Genomic DNA, 24172 nt, shown 5'->3' with positions numbered 1-24172 from the left:
AGACAGACAGGCTGTTGCCCTGTAGGAAACCAAAAGCCAGGGTGAAAAGCTGAGCCAAGATATGTTTTATCGGCTCTTGTGCCATAATCCATTTATTTCCATTAAGTTCTGAATTGTGATCTAAATATGTTTGGAAATGTGAGTGTGTGCTCATTAACAAAATCCCCCATGATCATGCAGACATGCACACTTTCCAGCCTGTATTACCCACTGAGCATTTTCTCTGGTGAACATCAGCTGTATGACTGTGACCAGAGACAACTGCCTTCTCAACCTCTCTGCTCTTTTTCCTTGTTCATTTTTGTAGGTAATACCTTTCATTGTCCCACCTCAACTCCTGCCCTCTTCAATAAAATCTTTCTCTACTCCTAGACTGGAAGTAATAATTCTTTTTCTTTATTCTGATGCATTTTCTTTGCACACATTATATAGTTAGCTGATTAAATTTTGACTGAAAGTATAAATCCCGTAAAGGTAGCAAGTATGTAGTAACGATCATATTTTCTTCCCACTACATAATGTATTGTTGGTCATGGAACAATATTCAATAAATAGTTTTGGAATTAAATTTAATAAATATAATATTTCATTGCTATGAAGTACAGGTACTCCATGAAATGAATTTTGGGGATATCGTTTAAAACAAAAGACTGATCAGAATGCAGAAAAAAAGAGCAATCCAGTATCAGGTAATGCATAGTTTGGAGTGTGATCTTTATGTTACACCAATTGACACCTTGGCATTACTCTACAATAACTTTTGTGAAAAATCAACTATAAATGGATATTCAAATAATTTGCAATTGAATAGATTCAGGAAATATTGATAAGTTAATGAAAATATGTTTCATTTGCATAAAAACTAAAAATATGTCTTCTGAGGTCAAAATAATATTATTGTATATAAATCTAGTTTTTAACAGAGGCTTACTCATCTTTTATTTCTGCAAATTCAGTGTGCATGGCTTCAGGCCAGGCATTTTATTGAAGCTCAAGCTGTAATGTGAGGGGGCTGCAGATTTCTCCCTGTCTGCACCTTGTGATTGGGAAAGAATTTTTCTTTCCAAGAACCTCCCATGAACTTTCAGACTAGACTAATCTGTAGAGTGTTTTAGGGATCTCCATACTAATTTTCAGAGACTCTCAAATCTGTAGGATTGGCTTGGAGTGGGTACATATTGGTGGGCTGAAGGACTTCTAAGTGATTTTTTAGGAATTCTGGGTTTAAATATCACTGAGCTGTAGGTTTTATTCAATAGTACTACCCAGAGATGGTGGACAAGTCCTCAAGTACTACTAGTGACAATCACAATACTGTCTTGGATGTAAGCACATTGCTTTAAGACAGGAAAGAAATGGATATAGGGAAGACTGTCTTACCAGGCCTGACTTTGTTTCCAAAATTCTATCCACAGGGGATACATAAGAAGATTTTCTCCAAAAGATAATCTTGGCATTTCTTTTATATGTATGGTCTAGGGATTCATTCAAAATAGAGGCAGCCAAGTATTCTTCTGACAGTAGATTAATATCTCAAACATATAAATAGATCAAAAAATTACCACCCAAAAAGCAAATAACTCGGTCAAAAAATGGGCAAATAAGCTAAACACCAGTTCTCAAAAGTACTAAAGTGGTCAACAAATATATGAAAAACCGTTCAACATATTTAGCAACCAGAAAAATGTAAATCAAAACTATACTGAGATTTCATCTTACTGCAGTGAGAATGGCAGCCATCAAGAATACAAATAATAAATTCTGTAGATGACGTGAGGAAGAAGGAACATGTGTACATTGTTGGTGGGATTATAAACTAGTACAATCACTATGGAAATAAATATGAAGATTCCTCAAAAAATTAGGAATGAAACTACCACATGACCATACACCACTCCTTATCCTAAAGAATTAAGGTCAGCCTACTGTTAATGATGCAGCCGTATCCATGTTTCTATTAGTAGAATTTACAATAGCTAAATTATGGAAACAGCCTAGTTGACCTTCAATGGGTGAATGGATAAATAAAATGTGATATATATATATATATATATATATGTATATATATACATACATATATATAAAGGTTTTTATTCAACCACAAAAAGAATAAAATGTCATTTTGTCATTTGCAGGAAATGAATAGAATTTTTGAACACTATGTTAAGTGAAATAATTCAATGGTCATGTACTTCTCTTATATGGAAGCTACAGAGGAAAAGAGGTGGGGGAAAGGCAGAGGGTTCTCATGGAAATAGAGAGGAGACAAGAAGTACAGTAGAGGAGGGAACTATAGGAGGGAGGGAGAGAAGAAGAGGTACCGAACAACAAATTTGGCCAAATTACATTATTATATTGTGTGTATGAAAAATATGTAACAACAAATTCCACTCATGTGTAATTAGAATGCAGTAATAAAAATACTTCCACTAGTTTACTAAAGTAAAAGTTCCACTTTCCTTTGCACATATATGAATACACCATAGTGAATCTCAATATTGTGAACATGCACGACACTGGGATACTGATTAGAATAAGAGGTACTCTGTGCTTGTATAAATAGATCAAAATAGTCTACTGTTTTGTATAACTAAACAGAATAAAAAATTGAATAGAAAAAAATTAAAGTTCTTATTAAAATTATAAAACAAGAAAGGCAGCAATAAAACACATACACATTCTAGTGACATGGGAACCTGTGAATGGTTAAGTTTATGTATCAGATCGTCTAAACCATGGTATCCAGGTACTTGGTCAAACAAACACCAGTCTAGAAATCAATGTAAAAGCATTTTACAGAAAAATAAAATGAAATTGAGATAAGTATACTTTGAGAAAACAGATTGAATTCTGCAACACAGGTAGGCATTATGTGACTAAGGTTGAAGGCCTTAGTAGAAAAGGACAAAAGTCCCGCAAGAAATAGGGAATTCTAAATCTGGTCTGCCACCAGACTTAAGTTGCAATATCCACTCTTCCTAGAGGTTCAGTGTGCCAGTTTACCCTAAAGGTTTTGAGTTTGTCAGCCCCAACAATAGCATGAGCCAGCTCTCTTTCCACACACCAAAACACACACACACACACACACACACACATTTATTCTATTGGTTCTATTTCTCTAAAGAAACATGACTAATACAGGGAGTAATATCATTCAAGAAGTGCTTTGAAAAACTACTCATACAATTAAAAACTGTTTCAGAAAAGAGTAGACAGATACATAGATTTATACAGGATAACTTGGTAGAGCTATTTTCTTTGGTGTCACAGCCAATCACCTTACTAATTTCATCACAGTTGAGCAAAATGAACATTAAAATATATTCCAGACAAAAATCTGAGTTTGAATTGGTAAATATAACTGTGGTCAATGAGTATTAATTTTATATCTGTAAGAAATGCATAACTTCATCCACTAGACATATATTTGGTTCTGTTGATTGTGCTGGACAAAGACTGAGGACTAGAGACTTCCCTGCTATTCTCCCGTGTCGTGTGCAATAGCCACCTGTCAATCTGGTGTTTATCACAAGCACTCAATCACACATGTTGAGTACATCACCCCTGCCTCACTTCCCAAAACTCCAACCCCACACACGCATAAACACATGTACACTCCTTACATGGCATTCAAGGAAAATGTCTGCTCCACTTTCTGTACTACTCATTAGAGTGGCCAGATGAAGATTTGTGGTTGCAGCCTTTGTGACAGGAAAAACTGTAGGCTCCGTGCAGGTGACTGCAGTTAGGATGACAGGCCCTATATGGAAATACAGTCAACAAAACAGCTGCCTGGCACCAACTGCAAGAGAAAGGCAGCTGCTTCCTCTACTGTGAAGGGTAGCAAAGCTTACTCGTGTCAGCAGTTCTTACTTCAGTAAAAATGTCCTGGGCTAATCCCCCATCATCTCCAAAATTATCAGAGAACAAAAGCAAAATGGCTGAGTTTCTCCCTGAATCAAGGACATACATAATAAATTTCTTTCTTTGAATGGTTCATTCCTCAAGATAGGAGACATGTTCATCTCAAAAAAAAATGAACTTACACTTGATGAAGCTGCACTTGGAAAAGAGAAGATGGACCACCACAGGATTTTTTTTGAAAGGAGTAATTGTGGTCCTCAATTTAGGAGTAGAGTTATCTCATGTTGTTTTTCTTAAGGTTTCGAACTATTATTTTTATGAGTCTTTATTATTATTTTCATTATTTTATTTTTATGATTTTTCACAGTGTGGGGAACAGAAGCCAGGACCTTGCACACACTAGTAAGCACCTTTCCACTAAGCTACATCCTTAGCCCTATAAGCAGTCATTAGATCCTTCATATTACTATTAGAACCTTAGGCAGGGAGACTGTCATCCTTTCATACTTTCACTTTACATATTTTTAAGACTTAATGCTCACTTTGGGAACAAAACACAAAAAATGCTGGCTTTTCACACTGCATAATTGTAGTCATTTTATGTTATATTTAGATATCGCCTATTAGGAAGAAGTAACAAAAAGAGAATTATTATGTGATATTCAAAGGCCAATTCTCATACAGTCCCCACTTGAGTGGTTTTGTGAAACTCAAGTTATTATCACCTCACCAGGCTAAGGGAATAGCAGGAAATGGGTATAGAAAAAGTGACCCAGGTCTGTGAAGGTGAGTGTTCAGAAAACGCTCATCTTAGCTCCTGGAGTCCTTAAAGGGGGAATTTCATTAAGTAAAAGCAACCTTTCAATATTCCCTAGACTAAACTGTGAAACATTTTTGAAAAGCAGAAAATCCTTATTTATGGTAGGAATGTTTGAAATTCAAAAGATAAATGCCATTCGGAATGCAAGCATGTTCTAGGTATCTAATATGTAATGGGACACAGCTGTAATAATAGCCACTGAACCAGGGGCCTCTCTATATCATGTCATTAGTTGACTTGTTATAAGCCGATCTTCTAGCCCTTTTTATAAGGGCCACTGGGGTAAAAAATAAATATATCATGTACTGAACATCTGTGGTTCTGTCACAAAGCACTACTCAGATCGAATTTCAAGCTGTATCTTAGGCTATACATAACACCCTTTAAAAAGTGATTCTAAGCAGAAAGTATAGACTAGGAACTCAAAGGCCTTTATTTCCAAAGGGCAAAGATATGAGAAGACCTGGACTGTGCCTTAGGCAACACTAAGGGCAACTTTTTTCTCTTTTTCTTTTTTTTTTTTTTTTTTAGTTCAAAATATATGGGCACTTTAGATAAGATTCTGAAAGTGGGTATTTTATATGTGAGATGTTAATTGAGAAAAAAAAAATGCCAAATGCTCAAGCTATTGACATAGTGAGCTTCCTTAATTGTGAAACAGCATTTGAGTACACACATTTATAAGAAGCAGTTTAAGCCTGAGTCTGTTTTTTTTTCTTCAGAAAAATCTATCTAGTCATATAAGAAGTTATTATTTTCATTTTTTCATTGGTCAGATACAAATAATGGGTTGTCCTTTGAAAGGATCCATGAGAAGTACGTTAAATATTTGAGAAAAGAAGGAAATTCTATCAGTTGTAAAAATTTTCAGGAAAAAAAATCTATAAATCTACTTAATGAAATAATGATAATAAACATGAGTACAGTTATAAGAGGCTTGATTTTGTAGGTGAAGAGAAGGAATCCAGGTAGAAGGCATTTTCAATAATCTAAATATAACACAATCTGGCTAGGTGGCAGTGGTGAATTGGGTAAGATGTGGTGAGATTCTGAAGGCATATTTTACAGAATGGGCTGGTGGAGTAAATGCAAGGTTTGAGTGATAAAGAGGAGTCTGGTGATTTCAACAGCTGTTATCTCAGTTATCTCAACGACTGCAAAGATTGAGTTGCCCTTACCTGAAATAATGGTCTGGTGCTTTCTGATACGATACCAACCCCACCAGCAAGGTAGTATCGGTAGGAGGCAGTGTAATATGCACAGTTCTCCAAGTGTATGCTTGGTAATTAATGAAAGAATCTTAGGTTTTGCATAGACAGATATTTCTTATATAATTAGTCATACTTTTTCTAGTGATATGAATTTTCTAACTGTAGAAGTAAATGTATTTCAAATACATTACTGAAAAAAATGAGGCTTAATTTAAGTATATTGTTAAGCTATAAAAGTCCTGGTGATATCTGGATAAAGCATAATTTATCAATGAATGAATCTGGAATGAAAGGGGCAAGATGTTTACCAGAAATTGGGAAGTACAGGAATGTTGGAAAGACTTGGGTTTAAATTATTCTCAGCCACTAAGTTAGATGAATGGGGTTACTGAGCTATGTTCTTGAAAACAATTTCTTCTACTATACATAGGACAATAATACCTACACTACTGGGTAGAGTTAGGGCTTAGTGATATCTATAAAATATCCAGTACAGTGTTTGCAAATACCTAGTATTCCACACTTGGTTGCTAAATTAAATAATAATTATTCTGATTTTCTGCTCATTCAATAGATAATAGGCCTACTAGGACAATCCAAAAATATATACAAATAAATATATAGTATCAACTGCCCAAATGTTTATCTGAGTCCAAAATACATGCAAATCAGAACTACTCCTTTATATCAAATTTCTCTTCTCTGATAGATTTCTCTTTTTGAAACTCATTTCAATAGTTTATTTTCTTTTATTCTTAATAAAATGAGCAATATCTTTTAAGTTTCACAAATAAGCAGCATTTTTAAACATAAATTTCCTAACAAATATTAGCAGACAGAGGAGTAAAATCTGATTTACTACTATGCTGACAGTGTTAATTTATGGATATTATTATTCAAAACTATTATTTTTCATAATTACAATGTTTATTATGAGTACCTCCAAAATTTCAACAATTTCTTCATCTGAAATGAAGTGACATTCATAATAATTAATATTATATTTTAAGTGTATTAAAATTTACTATACTTCTTGTGGTGAGGTATATAATTTTTTAACTAAGTAGAATATGTTGTTCCACCTTCATAACAGAAACCTTGGTTGATCAACAGGTAGCAAAATAAATAAATAAGCAAGAATGATGTGAAGGGTTTCACTACAGACCTTTAAACATCTGTTCTCTTGCAATTACTGAAGAGCCCATATTTTGACTTAGTGCTTTCTAAAGGTCAGATACATTCAGTTTGAGAGACTATTAAACAACACATGCAGCTATCCTTTAACTTACACATAACTTAAAGCATTTCATGTATTTCCCTTCTCCCTCTCAGTGAAGATCTTTGGGATGCAAAACTACCTCTTACACATGGTAGTAAAGTACAGCACATATATACCGTGTTTAAAAGGAGGTTTTCTTTATGACCTTTAGTAATAGAAAAAAAAGAAAGAAAACTATTATATATGATTTGGTTTTATCTGTGAATCCAAAATAAATCTATTTCATTGGGTGGCTTCATTGAGTTGCTGGTGCCTGTTGAATTCTCTTGGCAGCTGGCCTTGCCTGCTTTTTCATGGCCAAACCAATCAATTTCATGCTGGGTTCTTAAAGCCTTTAAGATCTCCTGGACGAGGGCTCCTTGAAGATAGCAACCACATCTTAATCATCATTGTGTCCACAGTGCAGCTAGCATAATATCAAGCTCAAACTAAGTGCTCTGTCAATGCTCAGGAAATGGAGGCAGGGGCAGGGGGGCAAGTTAATCAAGTGTGTTATTTATTGCCAGGGAAAACCAGGAGTTATCCAAAAGTTATTTTCATCTTTGAGAGTGCATTTGTTGCTAAATGGTCTCTATATTCATTAAAGATATTAAATACCAAGTACTGATCACTTAGTAAGTAACCAGGACCATATGAAGTACTTATATATGCATTTGTTCTTGGCTTCACAACATCACAATGTAGATGTGATCATTATTAAGAAAATTAGATGGTTAAGAGTAAAACTATCTCAAGAGACAGATATCATTACCCTATGTACATGTATGATTACATGAGTGGTATGCATCTACATTGTGCACAACCATAGAAACGAAAAGATGTACCCCATTAACATACAATGAATCAAAATGCAGTATGCAAAAATTAAAAAAAATAATTTTAAAAATGGAATAAAACTATCCAAGCTTAAATAATTTATTTTAAAATAGAGGCTTTTTTCCATCAGTACTCTTAAGTTTCATGAACTTTAGAGGACTTTATTCTTTAGACTGTGTATTCCTAGTTTATAAAGACACATAGATATATGCACAAACATACAAACACACACATACACACATAAATATTGAGTGGATGTAAAAATCTTGTTTTTTATCCAGCTGTTTTATATTAGGATTTTAATAAAGACATCTATCTTGTATGTATCAGAATAAGAATTGATGAAAAATAACTCAGAATAGAAACACATCTCAAGATTGATGAGATTCATTTTTAAAACTTTTCAGAAATAAAATTTCAAATTAAAACAAATTATTCTACCATGTGAATTCAAGTAAAAAAAATCAAGTATGCTTTGTTCTAAAATGGTCCTTTAGTAGAAGTTAATGGAACAGTAGACAATGCATGTCAGATAACAACTATGAAAAGCCTTTTTGAAAACATTTTAGTAGAAAGGAAATAAAATAGGGTTTATTCAATGAAACTGACATAATGTTGCTTCCTGGCATGCTGTGAATCTGTATAAATAATGCAGCTTGTCCTTTTCCCCAGAGGATATACCCACAATTACTCTCCCCAGATGAACAAGGATGGAGAAGCTCTATCCCTCTCATTCAAATAACACGATGAACCAAATATATAGAAATTCATGAGATGCAAAGTCTGTGGTGAAAATAATGACTTCTCAAAGGAATTAAAAATTTCCCCTTTTTGAAAATAAAGTCATTTTACTACAATGTACTTAAAAGTAACAATAGTAAAAACTGACAATCTAATGATTTAAAGTAAAAAGTGAGTATTTCTCAAGTAATCAAAAATTTTAGCCTTCTGTTACAACATGGTAAATGATACATGTTTATTATTTTAACTTTTTTCTGGATTTATTCTTGATTTATTCTTACAATATTATTTTGTCATCTTGTTTCTATTCATTATTTTAATCTCCGCAAACATCTTTTTCTTGATTGTTCCTTCATTTTGTTTGTTAATCCCTTCCTGTTATGGGTGCATTTGGGAAATCTCTGAAGTACAGACCAATATATCCAACTTCTTAATTTAAAAAAGAAAAGGATATTTTTTCCAGACATGGCAAGATCATCACAATTATGCAGTAGGCAGGATGTAATAACTTATTTAAATAATTCTCAGTTACTCATGCCCACTCATTCTATTTAATCCTCATGAAAATTGGTGTATGGTAATCATTATTGCATCTATTTTAAAAAGGAATAAACATCCCAGTAAGTTTAGTCCAATAGCTGCTTAAGTTCATGTTTAAACAAAATTGGGATGGAATCTATAAACACATCAAATTAAAATGGAAAAATATTCACCTCACTATTAAATGGGAACACCTGGATTTACCACTGGACTTTCATTCTGCCCCATTTCACTCTGCCTTTCGAGCAGTTTTCTTCCAATTATATTTGTTTCAGTTATAGGTAAATGGTGGATTCTTTTTCCATGAGTCTGTGATATTTTGCATTAACTACTTTGCCTAGAACATGAAAAAAGCTTAGAAGTGATAGATCTAACTGGCAATCACAGCTGACTTATTCTCAGGCCCAAATCAAAGAGCAGAAATATAGATGATAATTTACTTCTTTTTAAAAAATGTGTTAGTTATACATGACAGTAGAATATATTTTGACATAATATACATATACGGAATATAACTTCCCATTCTGCTTGTACAGGTGTGGAATTACATTAGTCATATATTTATGTATGAACATAGGAAAGTAATGTCCAATTCATTCTACTATCTTTACTATTCCCATTTCCCCTCCCTTCCCTCCATTCCCATTTGTCAAATCCAAAGCACTTCTATTCCCCAACCCCTGCTTATTGTGAGTTAGCATCTGCATATCAGAGAGAGCATTCGCCCTTTGGTTATTTGGGATTGGCATATTTCACTTAGCATGATATTCTAGAACTTTTCCTACTCAGTCTCACAGTAACCCTTTTTAAAGCTATTTCTTGGACAGCATTGTGACCAGTGATAGAACTTTTCTTTTCTATTGGCTCCTTATAATTCATTTTCTGTATTGCAATACAAATGAAAGACAATCAGAGATTATTTCTGAATGATAACAAATTGTCAAGAGAAAGGTTTTTAAATTAACATTCAGTAATAGTAAATAAAATCTTTCAAAAGTACTTTCTAAGTTTGAGAATTATTTTGTTCAGTTTTGGCAAGAAATAAAGCAATTCAGATTTTGAGAGAGGTCACGATTTCACTTAATACAATATCTTTATATATTTCTGTTTCAGTCTTATTTGATTTTGTGCAAAGCTTCTCCTTCATGAACCACATGGATTGAATATGAGTCCCCAAAGGGCCATATATAAAGGTAGGGTCACCAGAATAGAAGCATTGGGAGGTCCTGAGACCCCTAAGATGCTGGGCCTACTGGGAAGTCCTTAGGTTACTGGACACATAATCTTGAAGCACTCTGTGTCACCCTGATCTCTGTCTCTCTGCTTCTTACATAGAGGTATAACCTCTTGCTCTGACCTGAGCCCCTGACATGATGTACTACCCTTACCAGGGATCCAAAACTGTGAGTCAGCCTAATCTTGAACTTGAACTCCAGAACTCTTTTTACTTCTTAAGTGGCCTATATAAGGTATTTCATTATACTGACACAAGTTTAGTAATACACATAGGAAAAAGAAAAGTGCTAAAAGTAGTAGCTTTGAAATTCTGTAGTCACAGACAAGATATTTATCCACTTATGGCCATATAAAGTCATTGTAAGGACAAAATAAGGTACTTATACACATGATTTAATGCAGTGCTCATCATGTCAAGAAGAATTAGTTCAGCAATTTTAACTGACAAAGGATAGAAAATGTGAACTTCCCATCTTTTCCTGGGCCTTCTTTTGCTTGGTGTGAATGGTATGGAATTTCAGTACCCCTGCCTATGGGAATGCCTTTCCTCACTATTCATGTAATTTATGTGCTTAAGACAAACTTAAGCACATATTGCCATAGAGTCACTTGAGGTAGGAGTATCTTTTTATTTTTTTCAGTGACACGATGGTACTACTATATGTAGATAGCATTATAAAGTCAGACTATGAGGTCATATAATGATTATTAACACTAAGAAAATACTTTTAGAGACATTTACATACAATAAGGAATTTATTATGATAGATTCAAGCAGTGGTAGTTAGATTTTGGCATTCGAGTACAAAAAATATTTTCCATCTAAATACTTACAGTCATTCAATTTCTCAATTATTTACATATTATGCAATTAATACCTAACAGTTATATTTAAGATAACCCTAGAGTTGTACAGCATATTTAAAAGATAAATTATGATGTTTGGTGTATTTTAAGACTAAAACTGTTCTGACTGAGAAAAAGAGAAAAAGAAAGATTTCTGTATAATAAATACTAATTTCCTCTTGGAAGGATGTAGTTAAGATGAATTACCATTTGATGGCTATTGCTTTCTTAATTTCTGCATGCTGCAGTTAATACCATATTTTCTCCTGTAGCTTGTTTGCAAACATCCTTTAGGAGAAGCTGCAGTTTAAAGAGTAAACATACACCTCCACCACATGTATGCTCCATTAATTGGAGTTGTATTACAAAGCTTAGAAATGAAGATTGGAAAAGAGCTAAGTTTAAATTCTGGAAGCTCCCAAACTGTCCTTTGCTCATATTCTGTATTGTTATGGCTGTAAGCTCATATAAAGGTTTTGAATAGCTGTCATATTTTGAAGGGCAATAAATGATTTTACTTTTGTTTGGCCTCTTGCTCATCATGCAGGTAGGTAATATGACTCTATGCCAGGGTATGATGGCTGAAAGGCATCATTAATGTGTTAAATGATGTGACATGCTTCTGGGACACTATGACACATCCTTGCAGAGTGATATTCCCAGATGCACAGGTCTCTGCCTAGATTTCAAAAGAGAAAGGCAGAAGCTAAATTATTTTACAAGCAAAATGCACTGAGAAAATTATAATGTATATATTCACTTGCAATCTGTAGGCCAGATTCAGACCTCACTTGTTTGTTGAGAGAAATAAAAATTAAAAATTTCACATCCTAGGATTTATTAATCATATAATGAAACAGGGAAGTGAAGAAAGCATCACAGTGCATTATTGAAGTCACATGATCTCTACTAGTTTGTGGCTGATTTTTTTTCTATAATCATTTTTGTTCATAGTTAGACACGTTAGCATATTTGACTATGCATTCAAGATACAAATATTTTAGATATAATTATATATGGGAATATCTTATGTATGTAAATATAAGTAAACACAACCTTTTTATGGAAAAATATTTTCAAGTGTAAATAAACATTATTTAGGAACATTATTGTTAATTACTGCATGGTAGTCCTTGACTTGGATACGTAATAATTTTCTTAAACTTCCATTGTTTGCTATCTAGGTAGTTTCTACTTTTCCTCCTGTGGTATTAAAAATGTGGGTGATTTTTAAATTTGTTCTTTGTAGATATACATGACAGTAAAGTATATTTTGACATATACATGCATGGAATATAGCTTATTCTAATTAGGATCCTATTTCTGTGGTTGTACATGATGTGGAGTTTCATTGCATTATATTCATAAGTGAACACAGGAAAGTTATGTCCAATTCATTTCACTTATTTTAACTATGTTTTAACCTTCTGCTTTGCTACTCTGATGTTATAAAATATCTTCCTTCATGTTGTGAAATAATTCATGCTGATAGTTCTGGTGTCTACTTTTCTTGTAGGGAGCATAATTACATAGGAAAATGCATCACTACAGGCACTACACAAATATGTGGCCCTAGTTTAACAGCAGATCCAGCTGTAAACCTTTTCAGCTTTATTTTGAAATGTTGCTTTTTTCAGAAATACTAAAGCATTGGTGGCTGTCTTTGACTTGAGATGTTCTCTGTCATATATATTTATGCTATTTCTAAATTCCAAGAGAATAGAGTGGATATTTCTTTGTTCAGTGAAATAGCAGTCCATAAAACTGTAGGTGAGAAAGGTTCTAAAATTCTTTTATATGAGGTGAAATATCACATGGTACCCAATTAATGTGTATAGTTTTTGTGTTTTCATGTACCAGTTAAAAATAAATTTAAAATATTTTTAAAACTTGCAAAAAAGGTACTGATTGATTAAAGTTATTAGTAACAAAGTTCTGAATTTCAGTCCCTGAGGGAAAAATGCAAATTAAAGAAAATTAGACTTGTACATCTAGTTCAATATTCTCATGCTGTTGACATCAATTTTTGACCAAAGAAGGGAAAGCATTTGTAAGACAAAAAGAAGTGGTTTGATTTATTGTACACAAATGGGGTACATCTTTTCATTTCTATGGTTGTGCGCTATGTAGAGCCATACCATTTGTGTAATCATACATGTACATAGGGTAAAGATGTCTGTCTCAGTCCACCATTTTTCATACCCCCCTCCCTCTCATTTCCCTCTACATAATCTAAATTTCCTCCATTCTCTCAGTCCTACACCCTCCCCCTCACATTATATATCGTCAATTTCCTCAAGGAAGTGATATCCTTTTTTAAACATTTTCTGTGTAGTATTTCTTTTTTGTCTTGGTCATTAGTTATTGAGAAAGAACTGTTAATATCTCCAAAATTATTCTGAATTGATCTCTTTCTTTTGTTATGTAAATTTCTGCCTTATAAATTTTGATGTTATTTTAATAGATGTTACATTTTCCTAGTTAACTGTTCCTTCTATTATCATAAAATGTTTTTGTAATCTTTATATTATAATTTGCTTTGAAGTCAGCTATGTATGATATGTAAAGAGTCATGCCAGTTCTTTTATGAGAAAAAAAAAAAAAAGAAGTGGTTTGTCTTTGATCATCAAGTTAAGTGGAAGACAGAGATCATTATGTCTAAAGCCAAGGACGGGAATGTTTTCATTACATTGAAGTCTAAATAAAATTAAGTCATGTCATCTTTATTTAAAATGATGGCATTTTTTGCTGATCATTTTTTAATAGAGTAATAACTATGAAATTCCCAGAGTAAAATCAAGTACCTGGGAGTTCATATCAATAAGTGTTTTTCCCCTGTCCCTTCATATTTTTGTATCTAACATGAATTTATAGAAACATATTTATTTATTCATTATTACAGAGAAAAGAAACTATATTATAAATAAAAACCAAAGGCAAACAGACATTAATTTGTTTTTGTCACAGGGAAATTGGTGCAACACTTGACAGAAGTTAGTTAATATCTGCAGATGAAATTCCAATACTGAGAAGAGTTAATATCTTGATTTTGATAAATGTATTGAAGTTATGTGAGTATGTCAAATTTTTTTAAAGAAATTTTCACTGAAATGTTTAGGAGAAAATGAGCATAGTCTCCTTAAGTAACTCTCAAGTGGTTTAGAAATAAGGCATATCAATTTATAAAAACAGGTGGGGGAGAGGTTGATAAAGCCACTGTGATAAATGTTAATTTGAGGAAATTCTGGCTGAAGGTGGATTGACTGTGTACTGTTATACTAGTTTGTAACATTTTCATATATGTGAACAAATAAAATTTTATGATATAAATTACACACATGTATGCAGCATTTCAATAAAGTAAATTATAAAAGAGGAAAGGTCAATTCATTCTGGGAAAGGGTTGGGGTTGGGATAGCATTCATTAAGTGGTGGGGGGAGTTAAAATGAAATTTTAAGAAATATAAGAAATGTGCTTCCCTGGAGCAAATATTTCAAGGGGAAAGAGAGGTATTTAAAAAATATATTGGGGTGATATACAGTGATAGATATACCAAAACCCAAAAACAAAGAAACATTTTTTTTTACTAATAAACATTAAAAGAATCATGGTGACCTTTACAAGACTGAAGCTAAAGCTATTTGTTTATTTAACTGCAGGATTCCAAGACAAAGAGTTAGAGAACTGGTAGTACCTCAATGTCAATGATCTCGAATCTGAGTTAAAAAGGCCAAAAATTCCTAAGCTTATTTTCTGATTGAATTTATCACTCAAAAACTGTAAAATACTACTATTTTAGAGTTGAAAATAATAAAGATAATACTAATACTCATTTATATAATGATATCACTTGCCTATTTTGTTCTATTATAATAATTCAGTCACTCAGTTGCCAAGAATTATACTTAATTGGCCCATCTCCTGCCCCTTTTAAGATCAAGCTGCTTAAAACAGATGTTGAATGAGGGTATACTTTCTTCCATGCACAATATTTATCTCCATTCAATATCCACCATCTAATTTTCAATGTTGTTGGTTTTCCTTGTTCTTCCAATCTGATTTCCTTTCCCCTCAACAATAATCATCACCTCTTCTCAGTCTAGTCTTCATGTTATGCAGCGAACTCAGTTCAAAGGTTTTGATATATAGACATTCCTTTTTCTTTAAGCCTGTCTAATTTATTTCTATCTTGCAAAATATATCTGAGGTCCACCCTCTGAAAATTTTTCTTAAAATACTTAAACCATTGCTTCTTAATTTATTTAATTACATACTGTTTTACACAAACTTGATTCATTCAAAATTAAAAATCTGTATTTGACTTGTGATTTCCTGAAAGACTGGAAACATGCAGTAAGTATATGGACATAAAAAAAAGTACTTAAATACATTTATATATCTGTTAATCTTTTTAAAAAAATCTCAATGAAAGGAAATGCTAAGCAGTATGATATTTAAATTTAAATTAATATATTTTATTTCATTCTTATCTTAGAATCTCACTATAATTAAGGGAATATTATTATAATTCATGAAATTATTTATTTGTAAATGTTACCCCAGGAATTTTAAATTCTGACACTAAACATGGAGAACAAGGTATGAGAATTCAAATCAATTCAAAAAGAAAAATGACTAGCATGTGAGAACTTCTTAAATGTACGAGAGGTACCAAAGATGATAAAACTGGAGAAAATGGTTGTGCCACTACTACAGAGAAAATCAAGTAAGGAGAAAAAGAGGTTTGAAACTAGTCAGAGCAATCAGGTAAGAGAAGGTAATAAAAGGGTTAACAGGAAAGAAATAAGTCAAATTATTTCTGTGTGTTGATAATGCAATCCTACATTTAGATGATCCCAAAACCTTCACAAGAAGACTGACAGATTTGCTAAATATATTCAACAAAGAATAGGATACAAGATTAATATTCACAAATAACAGCTTTCTTATACTCCAATAGTAATTCTGCTCAGAAAGAAATCAGGAAAACTCTCCCATTCATAATAACAACAACAACAACAACAACAACAACAAAAAGACTTCTAAAATTAATTTGAAGAATAAAATGCCCTGAATAGCCAAAGAATCTTGAGTAATGCCAATCTTAAATCTGGAGCTACAGAGCCACAGTAACAAAAACACATGGTACTGCCACCCAAACAGAAATGAAGACCAGTGGAACAGAATAAAAGACACAGAGACAAACTCACATAATTATAGACATCTGGTATTTCACAAAGGTGTCAAAAATATATATTGCACAAAAATAGTCTTTTTAACAAACAGTGTTGGAAAAATTGGATAACCATATGTAGAAGAATGAAACTAGATCCCTATCTCTTACCATGCACCAAAGTCAATGCAAAGTAGTTCAAGGACCTAGGAATTACACCAGAAATTTTGCAACTGGTATAAGAAAACATACTGTCAACACTTCAATGTATTGGCATAGTCACCAACTTCCTTAACAAGACTCCTAAAGTTCAAGAAATAAAACCAAGAATCAATAAGTGGGATGACATTGACTTAAAAGGCTTCTGAACAGCAAAGGAAATGACAAAAAGCATGGAGAGAGAGCCACCGGAATGGAAGATTTTTGCCAGCCACTCCTCTGACAGGAGATTAATATCCAGAATATATATTAACATCCAAAAGGCTCAACACCAAACAAACAGACAAACAAAGCAGCCAAAAACCCCAAACAGAACACAAAAACACCTAATAACCCTCCCAATAAATGGGTAAAATAGTTGAACACACATTTCTTAAAACAAACACAAATAAGCAACCAATACATGAAAAAAGGGTTCAACATTCTTATCAGTCAGGGAATTGCAAATCAAAACTACAGTGAGATTTCATCTCACTCCAGTCAGAATGGCAATTTTTAAAAATACAAATAATAACAAATGCTGGTAGGGAAAATGTACACTCATATAGGTCTGCAAATTTGTACAACTGCTCTGGAAAGCAGTGTGGAGATTTCTCAAAAAACTCACCATAAACAACATGTATCCCATTTGTTTACAATAAAAAATAAATAAATAAAGTAATAAATAATTAAAAAAAAAAAAAAAAAAACTCAACCATATAACCCAGATAGCCCATCCTCGGTATTTTTCCAAATGAACTAAGATTGGCATACTATAGTGGTACAGCCACATCAATGCTTATAGCAGCACACATCACAATAGCCAAAATATGGAACCAGCTGGGGTAGGCCAGCTGGATGCAGTAGATGCAGTAGATGAATGGATTATGAAAATGTAGTATGTATACAATGGAGTTTTATACAGACACAAAGAAGGATGGAATTACGGTGTTTTCTAATAAAAGGATGGAACTGGAGAACATCACATTGAAATATCACTCAAAAAATCAACAGTGAAGTGTTCTCTCTCACATGTGGAAGTTACAGCAAAGTAAGAGGAAAATAAAGGGGGAATGTCAGATATCAAAATCAAAGGGAAGATCAGGGGAGTAGAGGAGACTATGGGGGAGGGAGGAGGGACAGAAAAGGGGAGGAAATGCAGAAGGAATTCAAGAAAATTATACTATGTGCACATACAAACATATCACAGTGTATACAATATAAATTGCCAACTACAAATACATGAGTGAGTAGAAGGTAGACCAGTGAGTATAAGAAGGCGATTGGGGGAAGGTGTAAGGAAATGAGGGGTCCTGGGGATTGAAGTGGAGTGAATTAAATTTAACACATGTATGATTATGTGAAAAGGAACCCAACTATATTGTGTAATTTTAACAAACCAATAAAAGGAAAAAAAGTTTATCTTTCAAATGAGTCAATAAATATTTGAGTAATTATGATGTGTTAAAAGGCCTTGTTCTAGTCCTACAAATACAAATGTGACAACTCATGCCCACATAAAATTTACATTCTCCCTAATTGCATTCAGTTGAACATAAAGACAAAAATAAGGATTTATTACTGGTTTTCAGGATAGGATTTGATATAGAGTGAGAGAAGAAATCAGATTTCAGGAGTAGAAAGGAGGAGTATGAATGGGAAAACCAAAGAAGAAATAAAAATTAATCTACAGAAAATCTCATCTTAGATTTAAATTTTAGGAAAAAATATAATGAGATAATAAAGAAGCAGTTGAACAATTTATAATGTGCACCCACCTGCCTGTGTATTACCATTGACTTATGTTTATTTTCCTCCAGGATGAAGAAAAAGCTACAAAGCATAGATTTAAAAAAAAAAAAAAAAAAGGAAAGAAAAGTTCTTGTTAAAGAAGCTAGAAGAGGAGGAGAGTATCTTGAGATCCAGTGCATTCATTAAAGAGTCCAAAATCGATGGGAGTTTAGTGAGCACACATGGGAGAAATTAGATTTAGAGAAGCGGGAGAGAGATAGCATTTTCCTTTCTGTCTTCAATTTTGTGGTCTTAGAAATGTTAAGAAGGAATAATCATCTGTGAAGATTGAGGGAGTAAAGGATGGGATTAGGTCCTGGGAAGGGTGGAGAGGATAAGACAATCTTTTGCAGAATACTCCTGAGAAGCCCTGTGATAGTGACTGAGCGTCAAGGACTAACGTTATTGTGATGGGTTGTGGTAGATTATTCCAGCAAGCCCCTCTTTGTCTCCTAGGCAGTATGCCTTTTCTTAGCTTCATGACATGACTCACAGGATGGCAGAAAGGGTAGGACAATAGGAATTGAAAGTGAAGTTTGGGTTAGGAGACAAAGCAGGGATTTGGTCTCTTGATGAAGTATTGGAAATGCTTCTTGGCTCTTAGTTTCTCCAGAAGATAAATGGGGCAGGGGGATATATAGATTTGGAATTCTTAAATTCTTTGTTAGTGTTCTTTCAGCTACGCTGAGATTATCATCTGCTATATAGGATAGTGAAAATGGGCAGATTCAAGGGAGAGGTAGAGAATAAGTGGAGATGGATATTTCACTAATAGAATAATTGTTTCTAGAACAGAAAGGAAAATATACCTATTCTAAATAAATGCACACACACACACACACACACACACGAAACAACAACAAAAAAACTAAAACTAAAAAAGATAGCTATTTTCTCCAAGCTATAACTTTGGAGATGTTTGCTTTGCACTGTATAATTCTTCTGCTTTGTGTTTGACTGGTGGATTGATGGATACAATCTTTCTATGGAAGCCATGCTTTTATCACACTGACACACTTTGTGCAAGTATTGAGAGCTGAGAACTAATATCAGAATTTACAACATAATCCTCTACAATTTAGAAGGACCTTTATCATATGGTCATCGCAAAGCTTTTACAATGTAATCAAGAGAAGAATCAACAAACTCAATCTCACAAACTAAATTACAAGGGACCTGTTGACGTTCGCTCTTTATATCCATGTCAAAGATAGAGAGACTAGGAGGAATGTAACCACTGTGACATCATATCTGTCACAGCCATATCCTTCCAGTGGTAGAGAGGTTATTTTTCAAGGCTACCAGTCCATTAACCTTCACGAGAACGAAAATAAAGCCAAACAAAGAAACACTCCCAATGGCAATGACATTGCTTTTAATCCTGCTTATATATCTTACCCTGGGGATTTGAAGATGGAAAAAGAACTCTATCTCCCCAGACACTCAAAATAATACAGACACCCTGAAATAAATGTATCAAAGTTCTGGTGGTACATATTATAGACAAACTTATGATATTTTTTAAAATGGGAGTGGGAACAAAGGGTAACTGAGTTCATTCCTGCTGAATCTCTGTCTAATGCTGTGATTTGTATTTGTGAGGGCCAAAGCATCAACCCCATTTATTTTTTAAGGTCTTGGCCTGCTCTTGGATGCCACTTCACCTAGATTCATTCACTGTATATATTTGGAGCTATTAGTTTCCAGATAAATGCATTGTCAGAAAGCCAAAGGAGGATGATAAGATAGAAAATAAGGAGCTCTTGCTTGTTTTTATATGTTTCTGTTTGACTTAAGAGATAATTACAATCCAGATTGATGTTCTTATTTTAAGCAAGGTAGTAAATCAACTTGAAATATAGGATTTGGGAAAGCCATTTGCCACATTTCTATAATTTGTTAAAATTCCTGTGTACACTGTATTTGAGAAACCATAGAAGCAAAGTGAAAACAAAACTGGGATTTGGATTGCAAGGACACATATCTGAATAAGGACTCTGATGGGGGTTTTATTCAAAATATCTATCAAAAGATACGGCAGGGGCAGGGACTCCTTAAGAGGAAGGGATGCTAGTGCAGGTCTCTGGAGACTCTCTTATGCCAAGATTTATGATTTTGGTTGCTGGATTATAAGGAAGATGAAGGTAGAGCTGAGATAGTGAGTTCAGGGAACTATTTAACATATTTGAGAAATTAACCACTATGGATGTATTTCTATACTAACCTGCAGAAGTAGGTAAGACTACTTCTTACCACACAAAAATAGTTCGTCATACTGACCAGCAGGGTCATGCTGGTGCATATATTCTCCTTAGATGACACTCACTGTGTATCATTGGTAGTTGGAATAATAACCTCGAGCCAGTCAAGTGAGAGAAATGAACTGTGTGAGTTTTTGATTCACCATTTGTCTGCTTGGAGACCTCTTTCAACTGATTGGAGAATTTAGTCTGTGTGCTTTCCCTCTGTCTAGAGTCACCAGGACATATTCTGATATCCTCAGAAAAAAGGGCAATTCCTAATGGAGACCAGAGGGACTTCCTTAATTTAAGCCAAATGTTTATGAGAAGCCTAGTATATACTCAATCCTAGTTTATGTTCAGGGGTGAGCCCATATGAGAGGAGCAGACAAAAAAATCTGTGGTTCTAGTTAAAAGATTCTCAGGGGGCATCCTTTCTCTTTCTGACACCCACTCCTGACCTGCCTTTTTGGTTCCCAATTACATTTATGTGCAAATAAATACAACCATATCTTTGGATTGAACTGCTTGGAATGTACCTATAAATATGACACCTTATAGCGACAATTATGAACAACTAATACCAGTTTAACTTAACACAATCTGTTTTAATTACAAAAGAAAACTGCCTGTTACTCATTCATCCCAGTTATCAATATTGAAAATGATTTTCATATCTCAAAGGGGCATCATTTGTATTTAAATGATCAACCTTCTGTATATCTGAAATAATAACAACAAAACCCTCATAAGTAAAATCCATAAGTAATCTACATAAAGGATAAAAGAGTGATTGAAAGAGTACAGTTTAACAGTTGTAAAGACAGGAGAAAAGTTGGGAATGTAAGATAAAGGAACATGAGACGTTTGTATCTTGCTTAATTTTTCCCTTCAATATTAAAGGACTTTTACTTACATTTTGCTAATTTAGCTTTTTTTTATATTGGTAAAAACTGTCAGTGGAAAATATGGTTGATGAAATCACATAACATATCTGGAATGTGTCAATCATTCCAGTTGTTTTACACCAAGATCTTTTCTCATTGTACCTTTTCCTAACTCCATATTTGGAAAATATTAGCACAGAACTTAATCTACTAAATAAAGTTGATTTGATTTCTTATTTTAACTAAGAAGAGCTAAGAACTATAATGCAGCAGACTTCTTAGGAGAATCAAAATGCTGAATAATTATATCAAAAATTCCAATCATAGCTGATATAAAGATATTTATAGTTTTAAATGACTACACAAACTTCTTGAAACTCAGATTCAATATCTAAGTTCTTCAAATCTCAAGGAGCCCCACAACTCCTATCTCAGAGTCCCAAATATTGGAAATAATGGGTATAAATTAGATTTAAGATCACCTAACAGCTATGGATTTATCCTCACTTGAAGAATTAAATTGAATTGTTGAATGTACCATAACTCTCTAAACATGAGAAGACAAAATTGGGAATTCTTTCAAATCTTTTCCCATTATCTCTGCCAGACCCCTGCTTGGTGTGATGTGGCGGAAGTCAGAAGCACCCACATGTACTCACCAGCCTGATTAGTTGTGATGCTAACTGCAGCAAACTGTCGTGGCGGGGAGCTCAGTGTTGATACCCCATTAATGGCATCAATCTCAAAGGTGTAGTTAGTGTGTGCCAGGAGATCTGTCACTGTCACTGTGGTGTTGGTGAGTCCAGACTGTCGAGGGAGGAAGCGGACATTTGGGCTGCAGGGCTCACACTGTTTTACATTCCACCCACATTTTTTACATATGATGTTGAAGGTAACATCTTTCCGGCCTCCTGTGTCCAGGGGCCAGCTCCAGTCCAGGATAACCGAGGTCTCGTTTATGTTAGAGATAACATTTCTTGGTGCGGATGGAGGTCCTGCAAAGTAGTTCAACAAAGATTAATGAGCTTCACTTCTGTTTTCTCCTAAAAGGGAAAGAGATAATTTACAATGGAACTGAAAGAGGTAAATAACCATCCTGTCTTTATTGTCTACTTTTAATTCATCCTTAGAGGATCCATGAGATTATGGACACATGGATTCAAGAGCATTGTCCTCCCCAAGCTATGAACGGGGGAGTTTCGAGTCAAGGTTGAAGATGCATTCACAACATCCAGCAAAGGAATTTACCACTAAATTCAATACCCTTGTGAATAGTTATGAAAATTTTAGTATTACTTTTATAAATCTTAGTCTTTTTCCCTGTGACCTGTGACCAACATAGAGCAAGAGGGAATAGAAATGTAAAAACATAAATCCCCTGCCTATAACCTCCCCTATCCTGTCAAATGTAATGCAAGATCTTATAACAAGATGCAGAAAATTTTCTTTCTTTCTGGGGGTCGCATTGCAGGAAGTACTTTAGAAACTAATTCATTCTGTGTGATAAATGTTGCATTTGTGGTGAGCCAAGCATGGAGAGTGAAGCAGAGAAAGCTTTCAATTTGCACATGGGTAACTGAAGGGAATGGGCAAATGCTTTAAACACACACACAAAAACAAACAAACAAACAAACAAAAACAAACAGAAACAAGAAGAAAAAAACAAATCAAACATGGAGGCATGGGTTGCAGCAAAACTACTCACGGGTACAAGCCATGGATGGAGGGTCTTTGTCTGCTCGGAAGTAATTATTCTCACACCTGCAGTTCATTGAACCATCTTCATGGGTAGAACTGTGAGGCGGGCACTTGGCACACTTCATATTACCATCCAAAGCCTTGTAGAAGCCAGGTCGACAAGCTAGAAACAAGATGACTTCTTTAAAGTCCTGCGATAATTTTATGAATGTATTTTGAAAATACGTAAAACAGATTTCAGAATGTTAGGGCATGAATTTCATTATAGATATAAATCAATTTACTTCTTCCCCTAATATACAGAAGCAAATAATATGGCCCAGTGTAGTTTTTCCACATATACATTTGAATTTGCACCAAATGTTAAAACACACACACACACACACACACACACACACACACACACACGCACACACACGCACACACAAAGATTTAGATTATTTTGGCACTAGAATATGATGAAATTTCCAGCTTGTGTTTTTACAGCTTTACTTGGCATTGGACAATTTGTGGAGAAAATAAAGCAAAACCATGTCACCATGCAGTCATTTTCTTTTTTAAACATGATGCAATGTGTATAATATCTGCACTGCAGTGAGAATATATTACACATTGAGTTGTTTTCTAATTGCTCTGAGTGTGTACAACTTTGTCCCACAAATTGTAAGCAACTGAAAGAAGAAAATCAGACTTCCTGTACATTTTCAGATCCTTCACACAGGATTTTCTACCTTGACAGTGTTGTTCCTTAACTCTCATGGCAATGACCTGCAATAAAGATGGAATTATATTCCATTGCCTATATCTGAAATATTTAAGGAAGTACATTTT

The 24172-nt window shown here is 33.9% G+C and overlaps 1 protein-coding gene across 2 annotated transcripts in view; it reads right to left on the bottom strand.

Moving 5' to 3' along the window:
* Positions 1–24172, bottom strand: part of EPHA3 (EPH receptor A3) — a 340031-nt gene that overhangs the window by 100159 nt on the left and 215700 nt on the right. For both annotated transcript variants that reach the window (XM_079155919.1, XM_079155920.1), the window contains exons 4-5: positions 23349–23504; positions 22303–22638 (exon numbers count right to left, since the gene is read on the bottom strand). In XM_079155919.1, the coding sequence (XP_079012045.1) occupies positions 22303–22638; positions 23349–23504 (492 nt within the window). The remainder of the gene's footprint in view (positions 1–22302; positions 22639–23348; positions 23505–24172) is intronic.

Source organism: Sciurus vulgaris (assembly GCF_902686455.1).
Source record: "Sciurus vulgaris genome assembly, chromosome: 10".
NCBI classification, from domain to species: Eukaryota; Metazoa; Chordata; class Mammalia; order Rodentia; family Sciuridae; genus Sciurus; species Sciurus vulgaris.
The sequence above is the reverse complement of the archived record's forward strand: the minus strand, read 5'-3'. Positions and strand labels throughout refer to the sequence as shown.